At 39.0% G+C, this 22,192-nt stretch overlaps 1 protein-coding gene across 4 annotated transcripts in view; it reads left to right on the top strand.

The window, feature by feature from the left end:
- lingo3a (leucine rich repeat and Ig domain containing 3a) overlaps positions 1 to 8,051 on the top strand; it is an 80,393-nt gene extending 72,342 nt beyond the window's left edge. For all 4 annotated transcript variants that reach the window (XM_074635813.1, XM_074635812.1, XM_074635815.1 and 1 more), the window contains one exon: positions 3,179 to 8,051. In XM_074635813.1, the coding sequence (XP_074491914.1) occupies positions 3,230 to 5,062 (1,833 nt within the window). In that variant the 5' untranslated portion in view covers positions 3,179 to 3,229 and the 3' untranslated portion in view covers positions 5,063 to 8,051. The remainder of the gene's footprint in view (positions 1 to 3,178) is intronic.
- Positions 8,052 to 22,192: the final 14,141 nt, after the last annotated feature.

The raw sequence follows: 22,192 nt of genomic DNA, 5'->3' as shown, positions 1-22,192 counted from the left end.
CTCTGGCTCAAATAAGTTTGGGCGGCCATCAAATTCAAAGACCTCATCCACATTGTGGAAATCATTTAAATATTCAGCCATGACATTGACATTTTTTTAGATAACACTAAGCTACGCTCTCTGTACTCAAACACAACAAAGTCTGCCCGGCTGGAACTCACATTTCCACCATGGATGTATTCCACTATCCCACCTTCCGGCAACACGTCACCTCACCAGATCTCAGAATGAGATTTGTCCTTGAGCTAGACTCTTTCCATAATGTCAGACACTTATGATAACGATCAGAGCCTGTCATGGCAAAAACAAGCACTTTTAGTGGACCCAGTAGGATTATATTGCAGCTCGTTTCACAGCTGCCGTCTACAGCACTCTCCCTCAATACTGGACCAATTTCAGAAATTGTTGTCCCCGTTGGTCAGTTAGACACAAATGGGAAATATGATCCAGGTTGAAATATACCAAAGTTAGCCTCTAAGCCAATTTCCTACCTGCCAGATGTGAGAAGTGTCTCTGTCACTGATGATAGCACACTTAAACATTTTTGATAACATCAGATTCCTAGCAAAAGAAATCCAAGAAATCCTTCTTGGAATGAAATAGATTAAACGTTATGGATTACGAAATAAATGATCAAGTAGCTAGTAAAATTAATGAACATCATACATGCACATTATGGAAACAGTCTGTTTGCAGCATCAGAGAGATTAGTTTTGAAAATATCTGTATCAAGTAGGTGAAAGCTGGTCCACTCAGTGAAGAACAGAGGTTTAGATCATGATCATCTCACTGTTTACTCTTTCTGTTTCCATTTTAGTTATTATGTATTTATTTTTATTTTTTACATTTATTTATTTATTTTGTATTTATTTTGTATTTATGTAGTTATGCCTCTGTAGCACGATCCTCATCTCTGGTTGAGGCTAGCAGCTTGAGGTTACATTACCGAACTATCAACACTCTTGCATTGTGGGTAATGTAGGCACCAGGTCTAGACAACGAAGAAGAATGTGTGGGATAAAAAGGATGATATTTCTGGTTCTGCTGCATCGATTTTGATCCTTACATTTTTTTTTTTTCATAAAAGTGTAATGATAAATCGGCACGAAATTTAGCAATGCCTGAGCTGCCTGTTTTTTCATTTATAAAGCATGAGCCAGTGACTTCCTTTGGCTACAGAAGGATCTTTTTCTTTTTCTAGTGGACCTTTTTAGACCACCGAGAGTGACACAAAATGTGTGAGAGGCTACGTGTCAGGCTGCTATGTCTGACACATGTATGTGTGTGTGAGGTGCTGGCAGCCTGTATTACTGTCTGCCACAGTGTCTTTTTTGATACTACTAATGGGTTTGTAAAAATCCGAAGTATTCATATTTAGTGTCTTTTTTTTTACAATGTTCTGCTCATTTTGAGCCTGTCTGCTATCAGACAGTTCTGCTCACATTTCAGACAGTTAATTTCATTCAGTGGCAGATCGGCTAATGGGAATATTCATCTCGGAGCCAGGGTGAATTGTAAATTTGAACATGTGTAGAGGTGAGGGACATTACATGAGTTATGAAGTGATCTGTAATAATAGCAGGTGGGATTTTAAAAATGTAATACTGTCTCCTTATTTTTAAAGGGGCTTTATATGATATCCAGAGCAAGTAGTATTAATAGTGTGAGAGTCCGCTAAGGCTGGGCGGGAGTGGTGGTGGACGGGTCAAACAAGCACAAGACTTTCAACCAGGACAGCGCAGTTCGTGTCCCGTGTGAAACTAAAAGTAACCTTTACGTATTTTGTCACCCCAGTCTTTAGTCACGTGACTCATTGGTATCGTTAGTCACGTGAGTCGTTAGTCAGTGAAGTTAACGTCAACCACGACCGTTTCCTAACCCTAACTAAGTGGTTGCGTTGCCTAAACCTAACTTCCTGTGAAAACGGAAGTTTATTTTGAAAGGACACTATGCATGTAACAAATGTATATTGACACGCCATCCCTGGTCTGTCCAAAAGTAACACAAGTACCCTGTGTGTAGGTCTCCGATGCCAAGGAGCGCTGGCCAAGCGGCGGTATTTGACGAGTTGGGAGTGAGAATGTGTTGCACCGTGCCGTGACGTAACCAGCACATATTGTAGGTTGGGGACCTCCTGATGTGTGAACTAGTTATAGTCACAGTGGCCTTTCAATATCATTTAACACACTTGTCAGCTTCACCACTCAATAATGACGATGTTATGGAACATGTTTCCTGGAGTTACTTTCCGTCCCACTAGTTGGTATTTCACAATGGGTTTATAAAGGGATTACTACTCTGCTGCCAGCAGACAGAGGGGTGGAATTGTGCATGTGTGTGTATGTGTCATATGAAACCCATAGGCAGGTCAGGCTCCTCATGATAAGCCTCATGCCTCAGAGACTTATGCAGATGATGTGATGGACTGAGCTATTGTGATGCACTGAGTCGTAGCCTTCTGCTATGGCCAGTGACCTTGTCAGGCAAAGACACAGCGCCTGGATATACTCTGCTATATGATCCAATCTGGTGATTGGATTGTTCAGTGTCACTGTCATATTTTATTTAGCCTTTTTACATGCTGGTATTTTCTCCCACGGAGAGTTTATTTGTTATTATTCTGCTTCCACATTGTATAAATTGACCAAATTTTAGTGTGTTTCGCAGAGCTATTAGCTGTTAAAGGCGTTTGCGAGGCTGCAATTGTTTCCCTTTTTCATGCATTTTAAGATGTCTCACATGAGGTCTTATGAATACAATAGATTTTCAATTTCCCTGTTTCCCTTTTTCATTTACAATGTATGAAATAGCAAGTGAGCAAAACACCCATCAGTTATAAAATTGACTCAAAGCTATTAGCGGATTTTTTTACTGGCATATGATTTCAAAACCTGACTGCTTTGCAAAGCCATTGTAAATCAAACTGTTTTCAACTGAATACAGACTCTCTCTCCTTTGAGGATTATCTTGGAGCTCTAGCTTTAATTTTGCCGCTGTGCCGGGTCAATTATAGTTGTATAATAGTAATTCCACTCATTTAGAGTGTCTGATAGCTGCTGTTGGAGGGGAATTGAGTTTAATTAATTTGTCTCACTGTCTGTCTCTTTGTCTCTCCCTCTCATTCTTTCTGACCTCCCCCCATTCTTTTTCTTCTTCCCATACTCTTCTCTTTCCTCAGGTGTCTGGCCCAGTGATTGAGGAGCAGGAGGAAGCAGAGGAAAGCAGGGCCATGGGGGTGAGCCTGGGTCAGGACGTAGGCTGGCTCCTGCCTTTCCTGTTCTTGCTACTGATGATCACCGTGTCACCCACCCAGGGTCAAGGATGCCCCCAGCGTTGTGAGTGCATTGCAAAATCCAAGACTGTGTCCTGTTACGGTAAACGCCTGTCCGCACTGCCAGATGGCATCCCACCGGACACCAAGGTCCTGGACCTGAGTGGGAATAAACTTCGCTGGGTAGAGCAAGGTGACATGCTTCCGTATTCCCGTCTTGAAAAGCTGGACCTGAGCGAGAACATTATCAGCGTCCTGGAACCGAACGCTTTCTCTAGTCTCCAGAACCTGCAGTCGCTTTCACTGAGGGGTAACCAATTAAAACTGGTCCCCATGGCCGCTTTCTCACGTCTGTCCAACCTAACTTCACTGGACCTCAGTGGGAATAACATTGTAATTCTTTTGGACTTTACTTTCCAAGACCTGAAAAGTCTGAAAAACCTGGAAGTTGGAGACAATGATTTAGTTTATATTTCCAACAAGGCCTTTCTGGGTCTAGTGGGGCTGAAGGAGCTGACCATAGAGAGGTGCAACCTGACGTCTGTGTCCGGCCAGTCTTTGTCTTACCTGCATAACCTGGTGGCTCTGCGGCTCCGCTACCTCAGCATCTCCACCTTAGAGGACCAGAACTTCCGTAAGCTGGGAAACCTGCGGGGCCTCGAGATCGATCACTGGCCCTTTTTGGAGCACATTTCCCCTCACAGCCTGCAGGGTCTGAACTTATCCTGGCTGTCTATTACTCACACTAACATCACCTCCGTGCCCACCTCTGCCCTGCGCAGTCTGGCTCACCTCACTAGCCTCAACCTCTCCTACAACCCTATCTCTGTGCTGGAGTCCTGGGCGCTGCGGGACCTTGTCAGGCTGAAGGAGCTGCATCTGGTCAACACAAACCTGGTGGTAGTGCAGCCGTATGCGCTTGGCGGTCTACGGCAAATCCGCCTCCTCAACCTCTCCACTAACGGCCTGGTGTCCCTGGAAGACGGGGCCTTTCAGTCCGTCAACACTCTGGAGACGCTGCGTCTAGACGGGAACCCTCTTGCCTGCGACTGCCGCTTGCTTTGGATCCTTCAGCGCAGGAAGACCCTCAATTTCGACGGCGCCTCCCCAGTGTGTATGACGCCCGTGGAGGTGCAGGGCCGCGCTCTGAACGCTTTCTCTGACTCGGCTCTCTTTGATCACTTCACCTGCCAGAAGCCCAAAATCCGCAACAGGAAACTGCAGCAGGTGACTGCCCGCGAGGGGCAGGTGGTGTCGTTCATATGCAGAGCAGAAGGTGAGCCGACACCGGTGATATTCTGGATCTCTCCTCAACGCCGCCGCATCACCACAAAGAGCAGCGGCCGCTTAACTGTGTTACCAGAGGGCACATTAGAAATACGGTACGCCCAGGTGACAGACAGCGGAACGTACATCTGCATAGCGAGCAACGCTGGTGGAAATGACACCTATTTTGCCACACTTACAATCAGCGGGCTGCCACTAGACGCAGCCCTTATGGCCAACCGCACGTACTACGCTGGTGACCTTAATGACACGAATCTGAATGACACCAGAGTCTTCCTGAAGTTCACTCTGGACCTCAAAACCATCCTCATATCCACAGCGATGGGCTGCATCATGTTCCTGGGGGTGGTCCTCTTCTGTTTCATCCTGCTGTTTGTGTGGAGTCGAGGGAGAGGGCAGCACAAGAACAATTTCTCAGTGGAGTATTCCTTCAGAAAGGTGGATGGACCCGCCGCCAGCGGAGGACAGGGTGGGGCACGCAAGTTCAACATGAAAATGATTTGATTACTCGGATCTGATTCTCTCATTAGTATTCTTTCCCTGATACAAGCTCGAGGGACGAGACACTGGAGTGGACCTTTGTGCTTGCAAAACACTAAATGCAGTTATTTATAGGACATTTTATTGAGAGGTTTTGTTATAAAACTACTGTATATAAGAGCAAAAGGAAAGCTGCATGGATTTGATATATTTCTATTCCTTCGTTGTGTGTTCACATTATTGTGCAGAGGAATTATAAAGGTATGAAGATGTCTCAAAATCTTGAATAGACTGTTAAAAGACCAAGCAACAAAATCACTCAGAGTCCCACCAGTCTTTAACCTCGACAAATCTCTCGCCAAATCCGTCCTTCTTCCCTACAAGGAACTCTGTCCTCTGCGTCTTTAAAGGACTTCACCTCTCCGCTCCATCCGAGGCGATTCAAGCTCTCTATCCCCAAACTCATGAATACATTATAACAGGGTGGTGCTCAATGAATGCCAAGGACTTGCCAATATGTATTAGAATAGTTCCAGCTATATACTGCATATTTAGACTTATTTACAGTCAGGATTTTAGAGCACTATTGTGACATAAATATAGAGGCTCTGTTTTTTTCGCTGATGGTGGGTTTATACAGAATACATTAAGACACCAAGAGACTCTGCAACACTGCCAATTTGACCGTAAAGCACCATGTAATGTGGTAGAGAGAAGCTACTTCTCATTGGATGCCACTAAAAGTAGGTCAAAGCCGTTTGAAACAAAAACAGGACTCTACAGGTTAAGCTACAGTTAAAGGACCCAATGCTCACTTGTGTGGTGACAAATCAGTACATGCAGATGCACACCAGATTTTCCATTGTTTATTCAGTACAGACACGTTCTCATCCCAACTCGTCACATACTGACGCTTTGTCAGACCCCTCGGCGTCACTTTTTCGGTCGCACTAAACACGTGCTTAATGTTGTGAAGCAAACAAAAACTCTTGCTTAGGTTTAGGCAACAAAACCACTTAGTTTGGTTTAGGAAAAAACAACATGGTTGGGCTTAAAATGACTACGTTTTTACAGTGAAAATGTGACTTCACGTTGTGAACACGGGACACGAACGATCAGCTGATTGTAAAGTGACAGTGAAACTTAACGCACGGGATACAAACAGCCGTCTCCTGGGATGTACATGAAACCTTCCCTGGTGGAGGTCTGCGCTCATACCGGCGCTAAAGGGTGCCTTGTGCATCGGTATCGAACGCCGACGGCCGTGACAAAGCATTGGTATTTGACGCCCTGGGAATGAGAACGGAACTCTTGCCCTCTTGATCTGAACAGAACTGTGTGTGTAAAAGATGAACACTTGAATAACATGTATTATTTGTAAATTTGTTGGGGAGCAATCATCCCAAAGTTGAATAGATCACACTGTATAGGTAGGATATATACTGTATAAGATGTATTATATATTTTGTAATCATTGACATTGATATCCTTGTGGTTGTTTATAGTATTGTTGAGTGATCAATCCAATTTTTTTTTGTTCTACTGTAATTCTACCGTTAAAAGTCTCTTTTTCAAATCATCGATATCCAGACATGTCATCCGATCCCTGAGCTCACACAACAAATCATGAAGGGCGTTTTCATCAGGTTTCAGCTCACCAGCCTATTTCTGGCTGTAAGTGACGGTGGGGAGGTTTGGCTGACCAGCGGGGGAAGTGATTCTCCTCAGCAACCTCGATGTCTTTGAGACACGCAGGGGAAAATGCAAATGTAATAAAGAAAACTAGCAGACTGGAACAAAGGTCATAATGAAACTGAGCCAGAGAGGAGAGGGAGTTTTCTAGGAAGACATCGCCACTATAATAGGGCGGGAATTATTTTCTCGATTAATCGATTAGCTGTTTGGTCTATAAAATTATGAAAAATGTTGATCAGTGTTTCCTAAAGCCCAAGATGACGTCCTCAAATGTCTTATTTTGTCGGCAACTCAAAGATATTCAGTTTACTGTCAGAGAGGTCAGAGAGGAGTAAAGAAACTAGAAAATATTCACATTCAAGAAGCTGGAATCAGAGAATTTTGACTTTTTTTTCTTAAACCATTACTCAAACCAATTAATCGATTATCAAAATAATTGCCGACTAATTTAATAGTTGACAACTAATCGATTAATCAATGCAGCTCTATTCTATAATACAAATGGCTGGACGCTAACTTAACGTAACAATATATGCCTCTTAAGATCGCTGTATAGCATTTTGTAAGTAGAAGTGGTTATGAAGGTGATTTCAAACTGTTTATATACAGTATATATATATAGAGATGGGTAACACTTTATAATAACCATCATTTATAAATGGTGAATTGATAGTTAATTAAACTTACTTAATAGTTATTACACTGTTATAATACTATAATTGCCCACATTATAACATTTGATATACTATATATGTATGTTTTTGTTAATAATTAATATATATATATATATAACATAGATAGTTGGGCCAGATATTTGTAACACTTTGTTAATTGTTAATGGTTATAAACATTATTTGGATGACTATTATAAAGTTGCGACTGATGATTATATTAGCCTGTTAAATGGTTAATAAATTATTTGTAAATTGTCTATAAACATGAATTGGATAGATAGTTAATACTTGGTAAATAGTAAATTAAATTCTGGCCCATACAAACAATTTCTTAAAGATTTACTAATCATTTGGTAATCAATAACGAATACTTAATATAGCATATCAAATGTGTACAACAATAAACGGTTAATAAATGTTTTTCTAATGTAATCAGAATGTAATTGTTATCGTCTCTTATCAGCTATGATACAGTACATAATCTATAAACTAATTATTCTGATTCACACAAACTAATGATACAATAACTAATAATTTAATCAGTGTTTATTATCATTATCATTGTTAACAGTAAAATAACTATTAACTAAGTTAAATTAACTCTCAATTCACCATTTACAAATGACAGTTATTTTAAAGTGTCACCTATTTGAATACTGTTTCTGTTTCTTTTTTTAAAGTTATTTTTTTGGGGGCATTTTCCATTTTATTGAGAGGACAGTGGATAGAGTCTTGGAAAGGGGGGAGAGAGAGAGTGGATGCGGAAAGGGCCACAGGCCGGATTCGAACCCAGGCCACCGCGGTCAGGACCAAGCCTTGATACATGGACGCCCGCTCTACCAACTGAGCTAACCCAGTCGCCGATGAATACTGTTTCTACTGCAAAGAATGTAATTCAATGTTTTTGGTTATTTTACATGAATTCACGACACGTACAGTAGATGCACAATGAGTCAGTGTTGGGCCTTTGCAAAGCAATCTGTGGTAGTTTTAATAATATCAAAACCAGCATTGAATCCAGTTTCTGTCATAACTTCAGACATAATTTGGAGAGAAAGAGAAAACAGGTGAAGTACTGATAACTGTATACTGATAACCTCGAGGTTTACTCCTGATCTGAAGGGAAGTGAAACCTCTCTTCCTGTCTGCTCAGCGACTGCAGCTCTAACTGTGTTACTCTGCTGCCCTCGGTTGGTTACAGATGGTACTGACTTCTACACTTTTAATTAGAGTAGGATTTGACCTCCACAACCTTTAGACTTAATAGTAAGCAATTTATTCCATTTCCCCCAAAGGCAGTTGTGAAGTTGATGGAGGTGCTGACCTGGATCTGTATTAGAGGTGAAAACTAATTTTTAAGTTACAACTTAGTCCCATATTACTTCATTTAGTGTTCATCCACATTAACACTGCACAACACATTTTACAGATTCAACTTTAAATTATTAAACTGTGACTGTGTTACCCGACTGATTTGACATCAGTCTGCATTTTCAGTAATGTCTGGTGATAATTTCCATCGTCCTTTACTGAATTCATCCTGTAAATATGGAAACCATTGTGTCTGGAAATTGTGCTAGACTGTTTTGTATTGTATTGTTTTATAAAAATGAAGCACACTGTTTATAGAGCATGCTATGTTATCTGCTACGATGATGTCTTTGCCCTGTCCCATGTTTTTATAGCAGTCATCCGGTCACTCAACCCTCAATACACCTGTGACCCCGTCACTGTGAAACTTTGTGTTGTACATTTTTATTTTAATCTGTTGTTTTTCTTTCCAGGGGGTTTGTCATATTTTCATTTTTTAGATACCAGTTAAATCAGATGGATGGATGTCTCATCTACACATTAAGATATACGGTCATGATTCACTCAAGTTAATGATATACATACTGCATATACTGTATGAGGGGCGTCATTATTGTTCATTTTCTATGCATTCATCAGAACACAAGTTACAAAAATAAATGAAACTTTGTGAGCAGATTAAAATAGCGTCGCAGTCACGCTTTGATGAGTTTTTTGATCCCGACTGTTGAATCTTTAATGACTGAATCTTTTGTGATCAGTGTAACTTGTCATTCAGTGGGTGAAGTGAATTCATGCTGCACTAAAGACAAGTAAAAACTGGTACACGCACTTCAAGAACACCTCAAGGAGGAAGTACAGAGCAACAGGAAGATGTTCAGTGACCTTAAATTTATCTAAATTTGCTCCAATTATATAATATTTTAAAGTCCCTCCACTCAAAAATGTGTTTTGCTTCACATGGATGTTCAACCTTCACTGTGCAGAATGATGTATCACAACTAGTTTGTATGAAAATTGTAATGCAACGCACTTACTGTACGTGTGATGTGGAAACTTGAAACCTCAATTTGCATACTGAGAAAGGACAGAATCGACATCACGGTCCAGTAGTTAAACTTTAAATTTAACATTCATTTGCATATTCATCAATGAGGGGAGACATGGAAAAACATATTAGACACAAATTATTATTTCAAGCAGGGTTCTTTTATATCTCTTAAAACTAGGGCTGTCAATCGATTAAACTATTTAATCGCAAATTAATCGAACATTTTTTATCTCTTCAAAATGTACCTAAAAGGGAGATTTGTCAAGTATTTAATACTGTTATCCACATGGGAGTGGGCAAATATGCTGCTTTATGCAGATGTATGTATATATTTATTATTGGAAATCAATTAACAACACAAAACAATGACAAATATTGTCCAGAAACCCTCACAGGTACTGCATTTAGCATAAAACAATATGCTCAAATCATAACATGGCAACAACAGCTGTCAGTGTGTCAGTGTGCTGACTTGACTATGATTTGCCCCAAACTACATGTGATTATCATGAAGTGGGCATGTTTGTAAAGGGGAGACTCGTGGGTACCTAGAGAACCCATTTTCACTCACATATCTTGAGGTCAGAGGTATGGCCTTGCCAGTTTTTCCTGTGTAAGTTTAGAGTGTTATTTAACCTCCGTATCTTCACTCTAGCTTTAAAACTGAGCCCGCTACAACATAAAAAATTGCAAGTTGCGTTAATGCGTTAAAGAAATTAGTGGCGTTAAAACGAATTTTCTTTATTATCTCGTTAACTTTGACAGCCCTACTTAAAACATGTCTAGATTAGCTCTCTAAAGTATGTTCTTTTGCACAAAGGTGAGTTAAACAGGCCATGAAGTTCTGCATTGACAAACGTGTCTTTGCAAAAAGCTTCAATGATTCTCGGCACCGATCAGGAACTCTACTGGAGGGTTGAACATCATTCTTCCAAAAGATTTTCCCTCATTTAGGGGAAAAAAAATTCTGTCTAACACATCAATCCAAAATCTCCCGTAAGGGTTCAGTTAGCCACAGCATGATTCATTCATCATGCTCATCAAACCATTCAGCGTCAACCCTGTGGGTGCTGGTGTTGCCGTACAGACCTCTCAGAAATGTTTCATCAAAGGATAAAGGTGATCACTCAGAGTAACTGTCTATTGATCTGCAGCGACCCTCTCAGAAGTGGATCTGAATCATGCCAGGAAGACGCCCCTCGCTGCGGGGGTCAAGCATTCACGCCTGAACCGCTCTCGCTTGGTGTTCGTCACGCTTGCACCCACTCACCCACGAATGACTCATCTGACTATATCACTTTTTCCCACACACATCTAGACCAGCATGGTTTTAGCAACTCTGATCTCTCAAATATGCGTTTGACTTTGTATTGAGTCACTTAGATCTTTACCTTCTTGATCCAAAAAAATCAAAGTTATCTGGATCTGCTCTGCATTTTTATACATGATAGGATGTCTGTGATTCTCCGCTCATTTATTCAGGTTTCTCCTATAATTCTGTACGCTGACAGCAAAAGATTATAACTCCTCTCGTTCACCACTTACAAAATGTCTAAAATATTTTGAAATTGGGGCAAATATCTGAAAAGAAATGTTTGTATTTTATGATTTTATAATCTCCTGAAAACTGCTTTTTAACTGAGTGACTGAGAGGGTGAGTTGGTTTAGAGCAGTCGTTCTTAGCCTTTTCTGTGTCAAGGACCCCTAAATTGATACACATTTGGTCACGGACCCCCATTTGATAAGATTTCTCTTCAGGGAACTACATCTGAAATGATTTTGTTTTGTTGGATATGATTAAGACCAGCATTCTATAGTTGTCGACTACAGTTGAGGAGATAACCGTGAAGGAAGTGAAAACTATGATCAGAATAGTCACTCTTAGGACTGTTATGGTGCCTTCAAATGGGGTCGTGTTTACCGTGTTCACGAGAAGAGTCCATAGGAAAACACCCCTCTTGTCGTATTCACGACATCGTAAGTGGAAAGTTTCTGAAAGCTCACAGTTCACAACTTAAGACGTGTTTGTTGACGTCAGAAATGGCAGAGGCCATAGAAGTTAATTTTTCGGCGCATAATAAGTTCGTATATTGTAATTTAAGTTGTATATTGTTTTTCTTGGTAATTTTATAATATGTCTGAGGAAAATGTTGATATTCCCAACGACCTCATCTTTTTCCTCTGTCATTATGCGTTTGCATTTCCTGCGCTATGTTACCCGCTTGCTAGCTTGCTTAATTGTTCGCCGCTGTGGCTTCTGGACACCGACAGTAACGTTAATACGAGTTAACCACTTCAACGCCAAACATATTGTGGACACGACTTCCCATGTTGTAAACACGAGTTCATGAGTTTCATTTGAAGGCACCATAACACACATTGGGCTCACTTCTATAGTGAAATAAATAGTGAAAATAAACCATTTCCCATTTTTCTGCATCCAAACTGCATGTGATTATCATAAAGTGGGTATGCATGTAAAGGGGAGACTCGTGGGTGCCCATAGAACCCATTTTCATTCACACATCTTGAGGTCAGAGGTCAAAGGACTCCTTTGAAAATAGCCATTGCCAGTTTTTCCTCGCCAAAATTTAGCGCAAGTTTGGAGCGTTATTTAGCCTCCTATTATGACATGGTTGGTACCAATGGATTCCTTAAGTTTTCTAGTTTCATATGATACCAGTATCTTCACTCTAGCCTTAAAACTGAGCCCACTACAACTTTGACAGTCCTAGTTAATATACATGCATATGCTGTGTTGTATAGTAATGTGCATTTCACTGTTCTTAACTTCCTGTGAAGACACCAGGTTCCTTGACCTTCAGCAAAACTGAAATGGCATTTGATCGGGAAATTCATTTATTTCTTTGCTATAAAATCACTGTGGATGATTTCAGTTTGTGAGTACTCTTCCAAGTAATACACCTGAAACCCCCCCCCCCCACACCCCACACCCCCACACCCCTTTGTTCACAGTTGACTGTGGCTGTCTAGGCAGAGGAGGTGATCTCTCTGAAGAGGAATTAACGTGCGTCACCAACAATTTCAGATGAAAGATGTGTCATCAACAGCGCATTAGGCACCACCGTCAGACTGTGAAATTGCAACTGCATTTTATCCATTTTATCATTTATTTCATTTACTTGGAGCAGACGGCAGCGGTAGAGTGCACACGCCTCTGAAACCCTCTCCTCAAGTATCGCTTTCATTCGGTTAAGAGAGGAAATGATGTCAGAATGCACAGGCGCTCTACTTCTGCTTCACCAAAGCTATTTCAAGCTTATGTGATGGGAACATTGATGGGTGATTGAAATGATGTAACTCAATGTGTGTATAAAGTTTGTTTGCGTGTGTGTGGGTAGAAATCACACATTTTGTGTTACCGTGGTGTTGAAACGTGGCGGTTAGCAGCAGTTGCCGCACAAACAATTCACCTGCAAAGGCTGTGCACACATCTTTTCATCAGGACATGTTGATCAAATCAAATCAAATCAATTTATTTTTGTATAGCGTCAAATCACAACAGAAGTTATCTCAAGACGCTTTATATGTAGAGCAGGTCTATGACCGTACACCATAGTTTTGAGACCCAACAGGATCCACCAAGCGCACTGTGGCCAGGAAAAACTCCCCGATTACTGGGAAGAAACCTGGAGCAGAACCGGGCGCAGGGCGGGCGGCCATCTGCCGAGACCGGCTGGGGGGACAGATAGATAGAGTGAGAGAGAGAGAGAGAGATATAGAAGCAGCCACAATAGCAGTCTAGCAGCTGTAATAGCTAATACAAGTAGGGCTGATAACACAAAACCAATAGTGGTGGATGGAAAGAGTGATAATACAACTATCGGAAAGCCAGCACTGTCCAGCATCTCTCCTCAGTACGTCCATGTGTATTGGTGTGGGACGTCCCTGCGATCGATGCCCGTGCATTGGTTCCTGCAGCATCAGCATGCTTGCTGGGAGCTCTTGATGTCTTTGGCAGTGATTGAGAAGTGTTATTCTCCAGGCTGCCACATTGTCATTAGGTGTTGGAAATCCCTCGTTAGCATTGGTAGTCCCTCGTACAGACGTAGTTAATTAGGGATGGTAGCAGTTGGTGTCAAGCAGGCACCGACGCGGCAGCAGATGCAGCCACAATACCGGAGACCACCAAGATCCAGGTGAAACCCTGCTCCAAGTGTACCCATGCTCCAGGTATAACCTCGCTCCCTGGTGTGATCCCGCTCCAGGTATGACCTCACTCCAGGTGTGACCCCGCTCCACGGTTAGCTGCGAGACAAGGAGGCACAAGGACTCCCGGGAAGGAATGAAGTTAGTAACAACATGGACATGGGACATGAGTATATACAGAAGGAGAGGGGAGCTCAGTGTGTCATAGGAAGTTCCTTATGACAGTGTGTCATAGGAAGTCCCCCAGCAGTCTATGCCTATAGCAGCTTAAGTATAAGCGTTATCAAAGAGGAAAGTCTTTAGCCTACTCTTAAATGTAGAGACGGTGTCTGCCTCCCGGTTGATAAGCTGCAGTCATTTACATGTAATCATCATCATTTCATTGTGTCATTATGACTGCACTGTGCCAGGATCACTTGGGTGACTTAAATGTCATGTAATTCATCTCTTGAATTTGCATTTTAGACCTTTTAAACCAAAGTTTAGTTTTGGTTTTCTGAACTTCGTGAGTAATTCGTTTCAACCCAGAAGGTTCAGTGGTGACTGGTGAGGTGTGTCAGCTACCACATTAGCTTGTTGTTGATGGAGAGGCTGCAAAAGGGTGAAAGAGAAACTAAATGTAAGACCAAGTAGGTATCCATGTTTAGATATAGAGGACAAATGACAATGTACCATCGAGACTGGATTCATTTCCATGCTTCAAAGTCACAAATTTATGTTCAAAAGAAAATATTTTAAAGATTTCCAACCATCATGTTTTAACAGAAATAAAAATAGTGGGAATAAAGAGGGACCAAGAAGCATTTTGGTTGAAAATAGGTTAAAACCTGTAGCAGCCTTTTAACAAATGATCATTTAGATCTGTTATTTTCATGTCTGTCCAGGGCCTGCTCTATAGCCCTTTTGGTTCCCTAGGGGAAATTTGGATATGTCTGTAAGTAGATATGATTGTCTTTTTAATAGAAACGACACTGGATGACTGCCATGGCTTCACATTATAATTCTGTTAAGAAGGAATATAATGCCGAGGGCTGATTGCTCTGGGCAATGTAGCCCTTAGGGAGTCTGTCTGAACTGAGGTAGTTCACCGAGAGGGATTTCAACTGTGTTTAAATCATCTTTGTATTAATAGTATTTTACCATCCTGGTGATTTTATTATTTAGAATCATATATGTTGTCTTATATGGTTAAGTTGGCCTATAAAAACAGGATAAGATCAGATTAAACCATGTCTGTACAGGGATATGGAGATGTTATTTTATGGTTACATACAGGGTTGGAAGAATTATATCTACACTTGTTACTGTAACAAAATCATTTTTGTGTAGGCCTATGTACTTTTTTGAATATTTTTAAAAATCTGTAATTTTACTTAGGCTAAATAGCCTAATAATAATCACAAGTAGGCCTATTGTTCTTTGCTATATTTCAAGTTGCATCCGTTACAAAATAAAAACAAAAATCAAATGAAAAAGTCCTGATAAACTGTGAGAGAAAGGAACAGAAGAAAGGAGATAAACCAGCAGAGAAGAAGCTGCGAGGGGGGCGCTATCACTTAAACAGGAAACAGTTAAAAACAAATCTTTGTTTAACAAGGACTGGATGGATAAAGGAATTTGGTCGGTGACTCACTTAGTTGATAGTAGTGGCTGTATCATGTCGTATGAGAATTTCTGTCTTAGATATAATTTAATTGGCAATTGTGACATATTTAAATCCATAACTAAAGCCATCCCCAACTATATTATATGCTTGATTAAAGGAATTTTAACAAATCCTACTCCTATCACACCTCGTCTCCCACAACTTTTAGTTGGTGGCTGTGACTTTAGTGAAATCAAAATCCCAAACAAAACAATTAGAAATATGTTTAATCACATCTCATACCCTATAGTATCTTACAGAAACTCAATTTCACAAATCTATCAGAAAGAAACTATTCACATGTTACGAACTAAATATCTAAAATTCCCCATAACTCCCAAAGCAAAAGAAATCCATTTTAAAATATTAAACGGAGTGTATCCATCCAGTGATTTGTTGCGACAACGATTTGGAATTGAAACCAATAACTGTGTATTTTGTGATGATACTGTAACTACTGATCATTTATTTTTTCATTGTATGTATTCTGGAGCTTTATGGCTTGATATACATGACTGGCTTTTCCCAAAAGTTTCTCATCTGGGAAACTTCTCTCAAAAGGACATTGTTTATGGTCTTGTCATTGACAATAACAAAGATGACTTTCTGGTGAATAACATTCATATTCTCGGAAAATTTTATTTGCACAAATCCAAGTATATGAAAGTGAAATCTAGGTTTAATGTGTTTCATTCAGACTTTCTTTCTTACATAAAAGCCCTTAAAGTCATGAAAAACAAAAATGCATTGACATTTCTTAGTATAATAGAAGAATATGAATTACAGGTACAGCCATAGCCCTTAATTTAATTTATTATTATTTTCATGTATAATTTTACATATTTTATTTGTTCTTGTTCTGTATGCACCTTGTCCTTTTACTCTAATGCAATGATCTATGAGCCACGTTGTTTGTAAATTTGAATTTGTTCAATAAAAAAAAAAAAACTTTAACAGGAAACACTATTTGACATTGGGGACAGACTTCGACGTAACACCGGAAATGAGCCTACGTTAATGTTTTGTGTTCATGAAACCGGCATACGCGGGCTAGCATTTTGAGAAAAATATGAGCAAATGAATTAGCATAAGGGATGCGGTTATTATTATTATTAGCGTTATTGTATCACGACATAGTTAAGTAATCTATCTTAATGACTTTAGATTGTAATGCACCATCGGGAGCAGTTAAGTGACACACCAACGGTCCGTCACCATGACGACCGTGACCTGTAGGCCTAGGGGCACTGGGTGTGGCTAACATGCTAATTGCTAACATGCTAATGACGTGCCTTGAGGTGTGTGAGGACTTTCTGCTGTTTAAAACTTGTTAATTCTTGATATTCAAAACGTTTTGAAGTTGAGGAGTGCACTGGGACTAGAGAGACTCAGTTGGACTGATTATATTATGCTAAGAGAATGACTGAGTAAAGAAGTTGAACATGGATGGATGCAGATTGTGGAAGTCAGACAGGTGAGTGCAATAACACACTGCTGAAGTCTTCAGATGAGAACAATCTTTGCTTAAAAAACTGATTGAATATTGATGTTTTATTTTACTGTTGATTCTCAGAGAAGTTTAATAATGCTTGTTGTTCAGTTCAGTTCAGATAACTTTATTTATCCCCAAGAGGGCAATTCATTTGTAGCATTCCCAGTCCATATATCTATACATACATACAACAGACAACCAATAATTAGTTAAGTCAAAGGAAACATATAAGATAAAATAAGATAAGATGAACCTTTATTAATCCCCGGAGGGAAATTCAGGTGTCAAAGCAGCAACATCAGCAAACAGAGTGAAACACAGGAGAGGTAAAGGTGTACAAAAATTATAAAAACAATAATAGTGAATGGGTGAACATAGTGTATGCAGTCCAATAAATAAATGTAGTATGTGCAATAAATAAATATATATTATATTATAATATATTATAATATTAAAGGCATGGGGCAGTTGGAAGGACAAGATACAATAAGAACCATATAAATACATAGGATTATAGCAATAAAAGACCCCAAAAAAAGAAACAATATATAAGAACAACATATCTTAAAGTTCCTCTAAATAACAGTCATATAAAATGGGTATGGTCTGTGTTCAGCAGCTTAACAGCAGAAGGGATAAAGGACTTGGAGTAACGATTTGTTCTCCTTAAGGGCACATTATAACGTCGGCCTGAAGGCATCAGAGAGAATTCAGCCGAAAGAATGTGATCTAGTTGGCTGATAATTTTTTTTTGCTTTCTCAGCTAGCTGTTTCTCCCAAATTGTGTCAAAGTCCTTCTGCTGAACTCCACTAATCTTGGAGCACACTTTTACTATACTATTTAGACTGTTCTTGTCCTTCACAGACAACCCGTTAAAAACGACTGGTAGGCTACTCGACTCTCCTTTCTGGTTATTTCTTGTGAGGCAACACTAAGGAAGGCAGCTGTATATGTAAATAATTGATAACAAGTTGTATGCACAAACTACAGAGTGCCCATTTGTTGGTTTGGACATAAAGGGTTTTGTTGTTGATATTATTCCACTTGAGTAGCTTATAAATTAACATTGAGGCAAACTGCTACTAAAAAACAACGAAGAAGAAGTAATCAAAATAGCCTCCCTTCTCCTCCCAAGCTAGACACAGCAGCAGTTCACAGGCTCCAAACAAAGACACCAAAACCTATTTTTTTAATGTTCACAGTGAAAGACCAACATACACCACTTGTAAGTATATCTGGCACTGACATAATTACAACATTTTGTATGAAGAAGATGAAATGTTTGTTTCTGAGCTAGCAAACCTGCTCCAGATGTTAGCACTGTGAAGTACTTCATGCTACTGTGAAGTACTTTATACTACTGTGAAGTACTTCATGCTACTGTGAAGTACTTTATATTACTGTGAAGAACTTTATATTACTGTGAAGTACTTTATGCTACTGTGAAGAACTTCATGCTACTGTGAAGTACTTTATGCTACTGTGAAGTACTTCATGCTACTGTGAAGTACTTTATATTACTGTGAAGAACTTTATATTACTGTGAAGTACTTTATGCTACTGTGAAGAACTTCATGCTACTGTGAAGTACTTTATGCTACTGTGAAGAACTTTATACTACTGTGAAGTACTTTATGCTACTGTGAAGAACTTTATATTACTGTGAAGTACTTTATGCTACTGTGAAGAACTTTATGCTACTGTGAAGTACTTTATGCTACTGTGAAGTACTTTATACTACTGTGAAGTACTTTATGCTACTGTGAAGAACTTTATGCTACTGTGAAGAACTTTATGCTACTGTGAAGAACTTTATGCTACTGTGAAGTACTTTATACTACTGTGAAGTACTTTATGCTACTGTGAAGAACTTTATGCTACTGTGAAGAACTTCATGCTACTGTGAAGTACTTTATGCTACTGTGAAGAACTTTATGCTACTGTGAAGTACTTTATATTACTGTGAAGTACTTTATGCTACTGTGAAGAACTTTATACTACTGTGAAGTACTTTATACTACTGTGAAGTACTTTATGCTACTGTGAAGAACTTTATGCTATTGTGAAGTACTTTATACTACTGTGAAGTACTTTATGCTACTGTGAAGTACTTCATGCTACTGTGAAGTACTTTATATTACTGTGAAGTACTTTATGCTACTGTGAAGTACTTTATACTACTGTGAAGTACTTTATGCTACTGTGAAGAACTTTATGCTACTGTGAAGAACTTTATGCTACTGTGAAGTACTTTATGCTACTGTGAAGTACTTTATGCTACTGTGAAGAACTTTATGCTACTGTGAAGAACTTCATGCTACTGTGAAGTACTTTATATTACTGTGAAGTACTTTATGCTACTGTGAAGAACTTTATGCTACTGTGAAGTACTTTATATTACTGTGAAGTACTTTATGCTACTGTGAAGAACTTTATACTACTGTGAAGTACTTTATACTACTGTGAAGTACTTTATGCTACTGTGAAGAACTTTATGCTACTGTGAAGTACTTTATGCTACTGTGAAGAACTTTATGCTACTGTGAAGAACTTTATGCTACTGTGAAGTACTTTATATTACTGTGAAGTACTTTATGCTACTGTGAAGAACTTTATGCTACTGTGAAGTACTTTATATTACTGTGAAGTACTTTATGCTACTGTGAAGAACTTTATACTACTGTGAAGTACTTTATACTACTGTGAAGTACTTTATGCTACTGTGAAGAACTTTATGCTACTGTGAAGTACTTTATGCTACTGTGAAGAACTTTATGCTACTGTGAAGAACTTTATGCTACTGTGAAGTACTTTATATTACTGTGAAGTACTTTATGCTACTGTGAAGAACTTTATGCTACTGTGAAGTACTTTATATTACTGTGAAGTACTTTATGCTACTGTGAAGTACTTTATGCTACTGTGAAGAACTTTATGCTACTGTGAAGTACTTTATATTACTGTGAAGTACTTTATGCTACTGTGAAGTACTTTATGCTACTGTGAAGTACTTTATGCTACTGTGAAGAACTTTATGCTACTGTGAAGTACTTTATATTACTGTGAAGTACTTTATGCTACTGTGAAGTACTTTATATTACTGTGAAGTACTTTATGCTACTGTGAAGTACTTTATGCTACTGTGAAGAACTTTATGCTACTGTGATGTACTTTATATTACTGTGAAGTACTTTATGCTACTGTGAAGTACTTTATGCTACTGTGAAGTACTTTATGCTACTGTGAAGAACTTTATGCTACTGTGAAGTACTTTATGCTACTGTGAAGTACTTTATGCTACTGTGAAGAACTTTATGCTACTGTGAAGTACTTTATATTACTGTGAAGTACTTTATGCTACTGTGAAGTACTTTATATTACTGTGAAGTACTTTATGCTACTGTGAAGTACTTTATGCTACTGTGAAGAACTTTATGCTACTGTGAAGTACTTTATACTACTGTGAAGTACTTTATGCTACTGTGAAGTACTTCATGCTACTGTGAAGTACTTTATATTACTGTGAAGTACTTTATGCTACTGTGAAGTACTTTATGCTACTGTGAAGAACTTTATGCTACTGTGAAGTACTTTATACTACTGTGAAGTACTTTATGCTACTGTGAAGTACTTCATGCTACTGTGAAGTACTTCATGTTACTGTGAAGTACTTCATGCTAGCTGTTCTAACCTACAAAACAAGACAAATACATTCACTGAAAACTGTATGAGGAAAAAAGTTAAGGGGATGAAGGAGAAACATACTGAATGTAATGGCTTAATATAGATTGTTTGAGGGCACCTGTATTTTACAACATAACTGCTAGCAAGCTGTCACTCATGGTGTTCCTACAGTTATCTGCCTAAAGCAGGGGTCAGCCACATGCAGCTCTTTAGCTCCTCTCCAGTGGCTCCCTGTGGATTTATAAAAATGGAAATGAATAACTGTTTTTCATTTACATTTTCATTTTTATTTATCATTGTTGTAGGTCTATGGTACGACAGTACGACAGAGTATAAGGGCCACATTGAGGAAAAATAAATAAATCTGAGATTTCGAGAATAAAGTCATAATATAACGAGAAAAAAGTCATAAGTTTAAGAGAAAAAAGTCGTAGTATTATGAGAATAAAGTCAATATTATAAAGTAGTAATTTTACGAGTTATTTTCTTTTTTCTCGTAAAGTTATTACTTCATTCTCGTAATATAAAAAAAAACAATTCACATAAAGTTATGACTTTATCCTCGTAATATTACGACTTTTTTTCTCGTAAAGTTATGACTTTATTCGGGAAATCTCAGATTATTTTTCCCTCAATGTGACCCTAATCCTCCGTTGCACATTTGCACGTTGGCCCTCAGTGCATTAGACTTATATACTATATACTGAGACTATAAACTGTGTTACCTTCATCACAATGCTCAAATGTTTTGCGGCTCCAGACAGATTTTTTTTTATTATTATTTTGCCTAAAATGGCTCTTTTGATAGTAAAGGTTGCTGACCCCTGGCCTAGACTAACATCAACAACCTGTACCTTCAGTTTCTACTGCTAATATAACCTTACTAAATTAGCTTTAACAAATGAATTAGATAATATAAGGACACAATGTACTATTTCTAAGGAACACAGTATTAATTTATGGACTCAAATAACCAGTACTTGTGCATAGTCTATTTGAAAAGATTTCCATAATACTTGCTCTGAGTATTCCCATTGTTAGTAGTCAAATTCTTTTTAGATTGTTTGAATTGGGATTAGTCAAAGGATTAAGATAAATGAACAAAAAGAAAATGTAAAGGTATGCTATGTAGGATTTTCCTAAATAACAATGTATAGTCATACAAAAATAATCCCTCTCAATCATCATCACTTTTGACCCACTAGAAGTGTTTGGCGGTGTCTGTGTCTGCAGAGACCCTACTGTACGTTCTGCCTCTATTTTCTTATTTTGCTGTGTTCAGGACTTTTTTGGCCATCAGCCTTTGGGTACTGGTTGGGTAGCCCCCACGCACGGTGGACACAGTGCTGAAAAAAACACAAATATAGCAATGCAAAATGCCAAGCGGACAAAGCTTTTTCCAAAACCAGAGTGAATCTGGGGTTGGCTTTA

This window comes from Sebastes fasciatus, chromosome 5 (assembly GCF_043250625.1).
Source record: "Sebastes fasciatus isolate fSebFas1 chromosome 5, fSebFas1.pri, whole genome shotgun sequence".
NCBI classification, from domain to species: Eukaryota; Metazoa; Chordata; class Actinopteri; order Perciformes; family Sebastidae; genus Sebastes; species Sebastes fasciatus.
The sequence above is the reverse complement of the archived record's forward strand: the minus strand, read 5'-3'. Positions and strand labels throughout refer to the sequence as shown.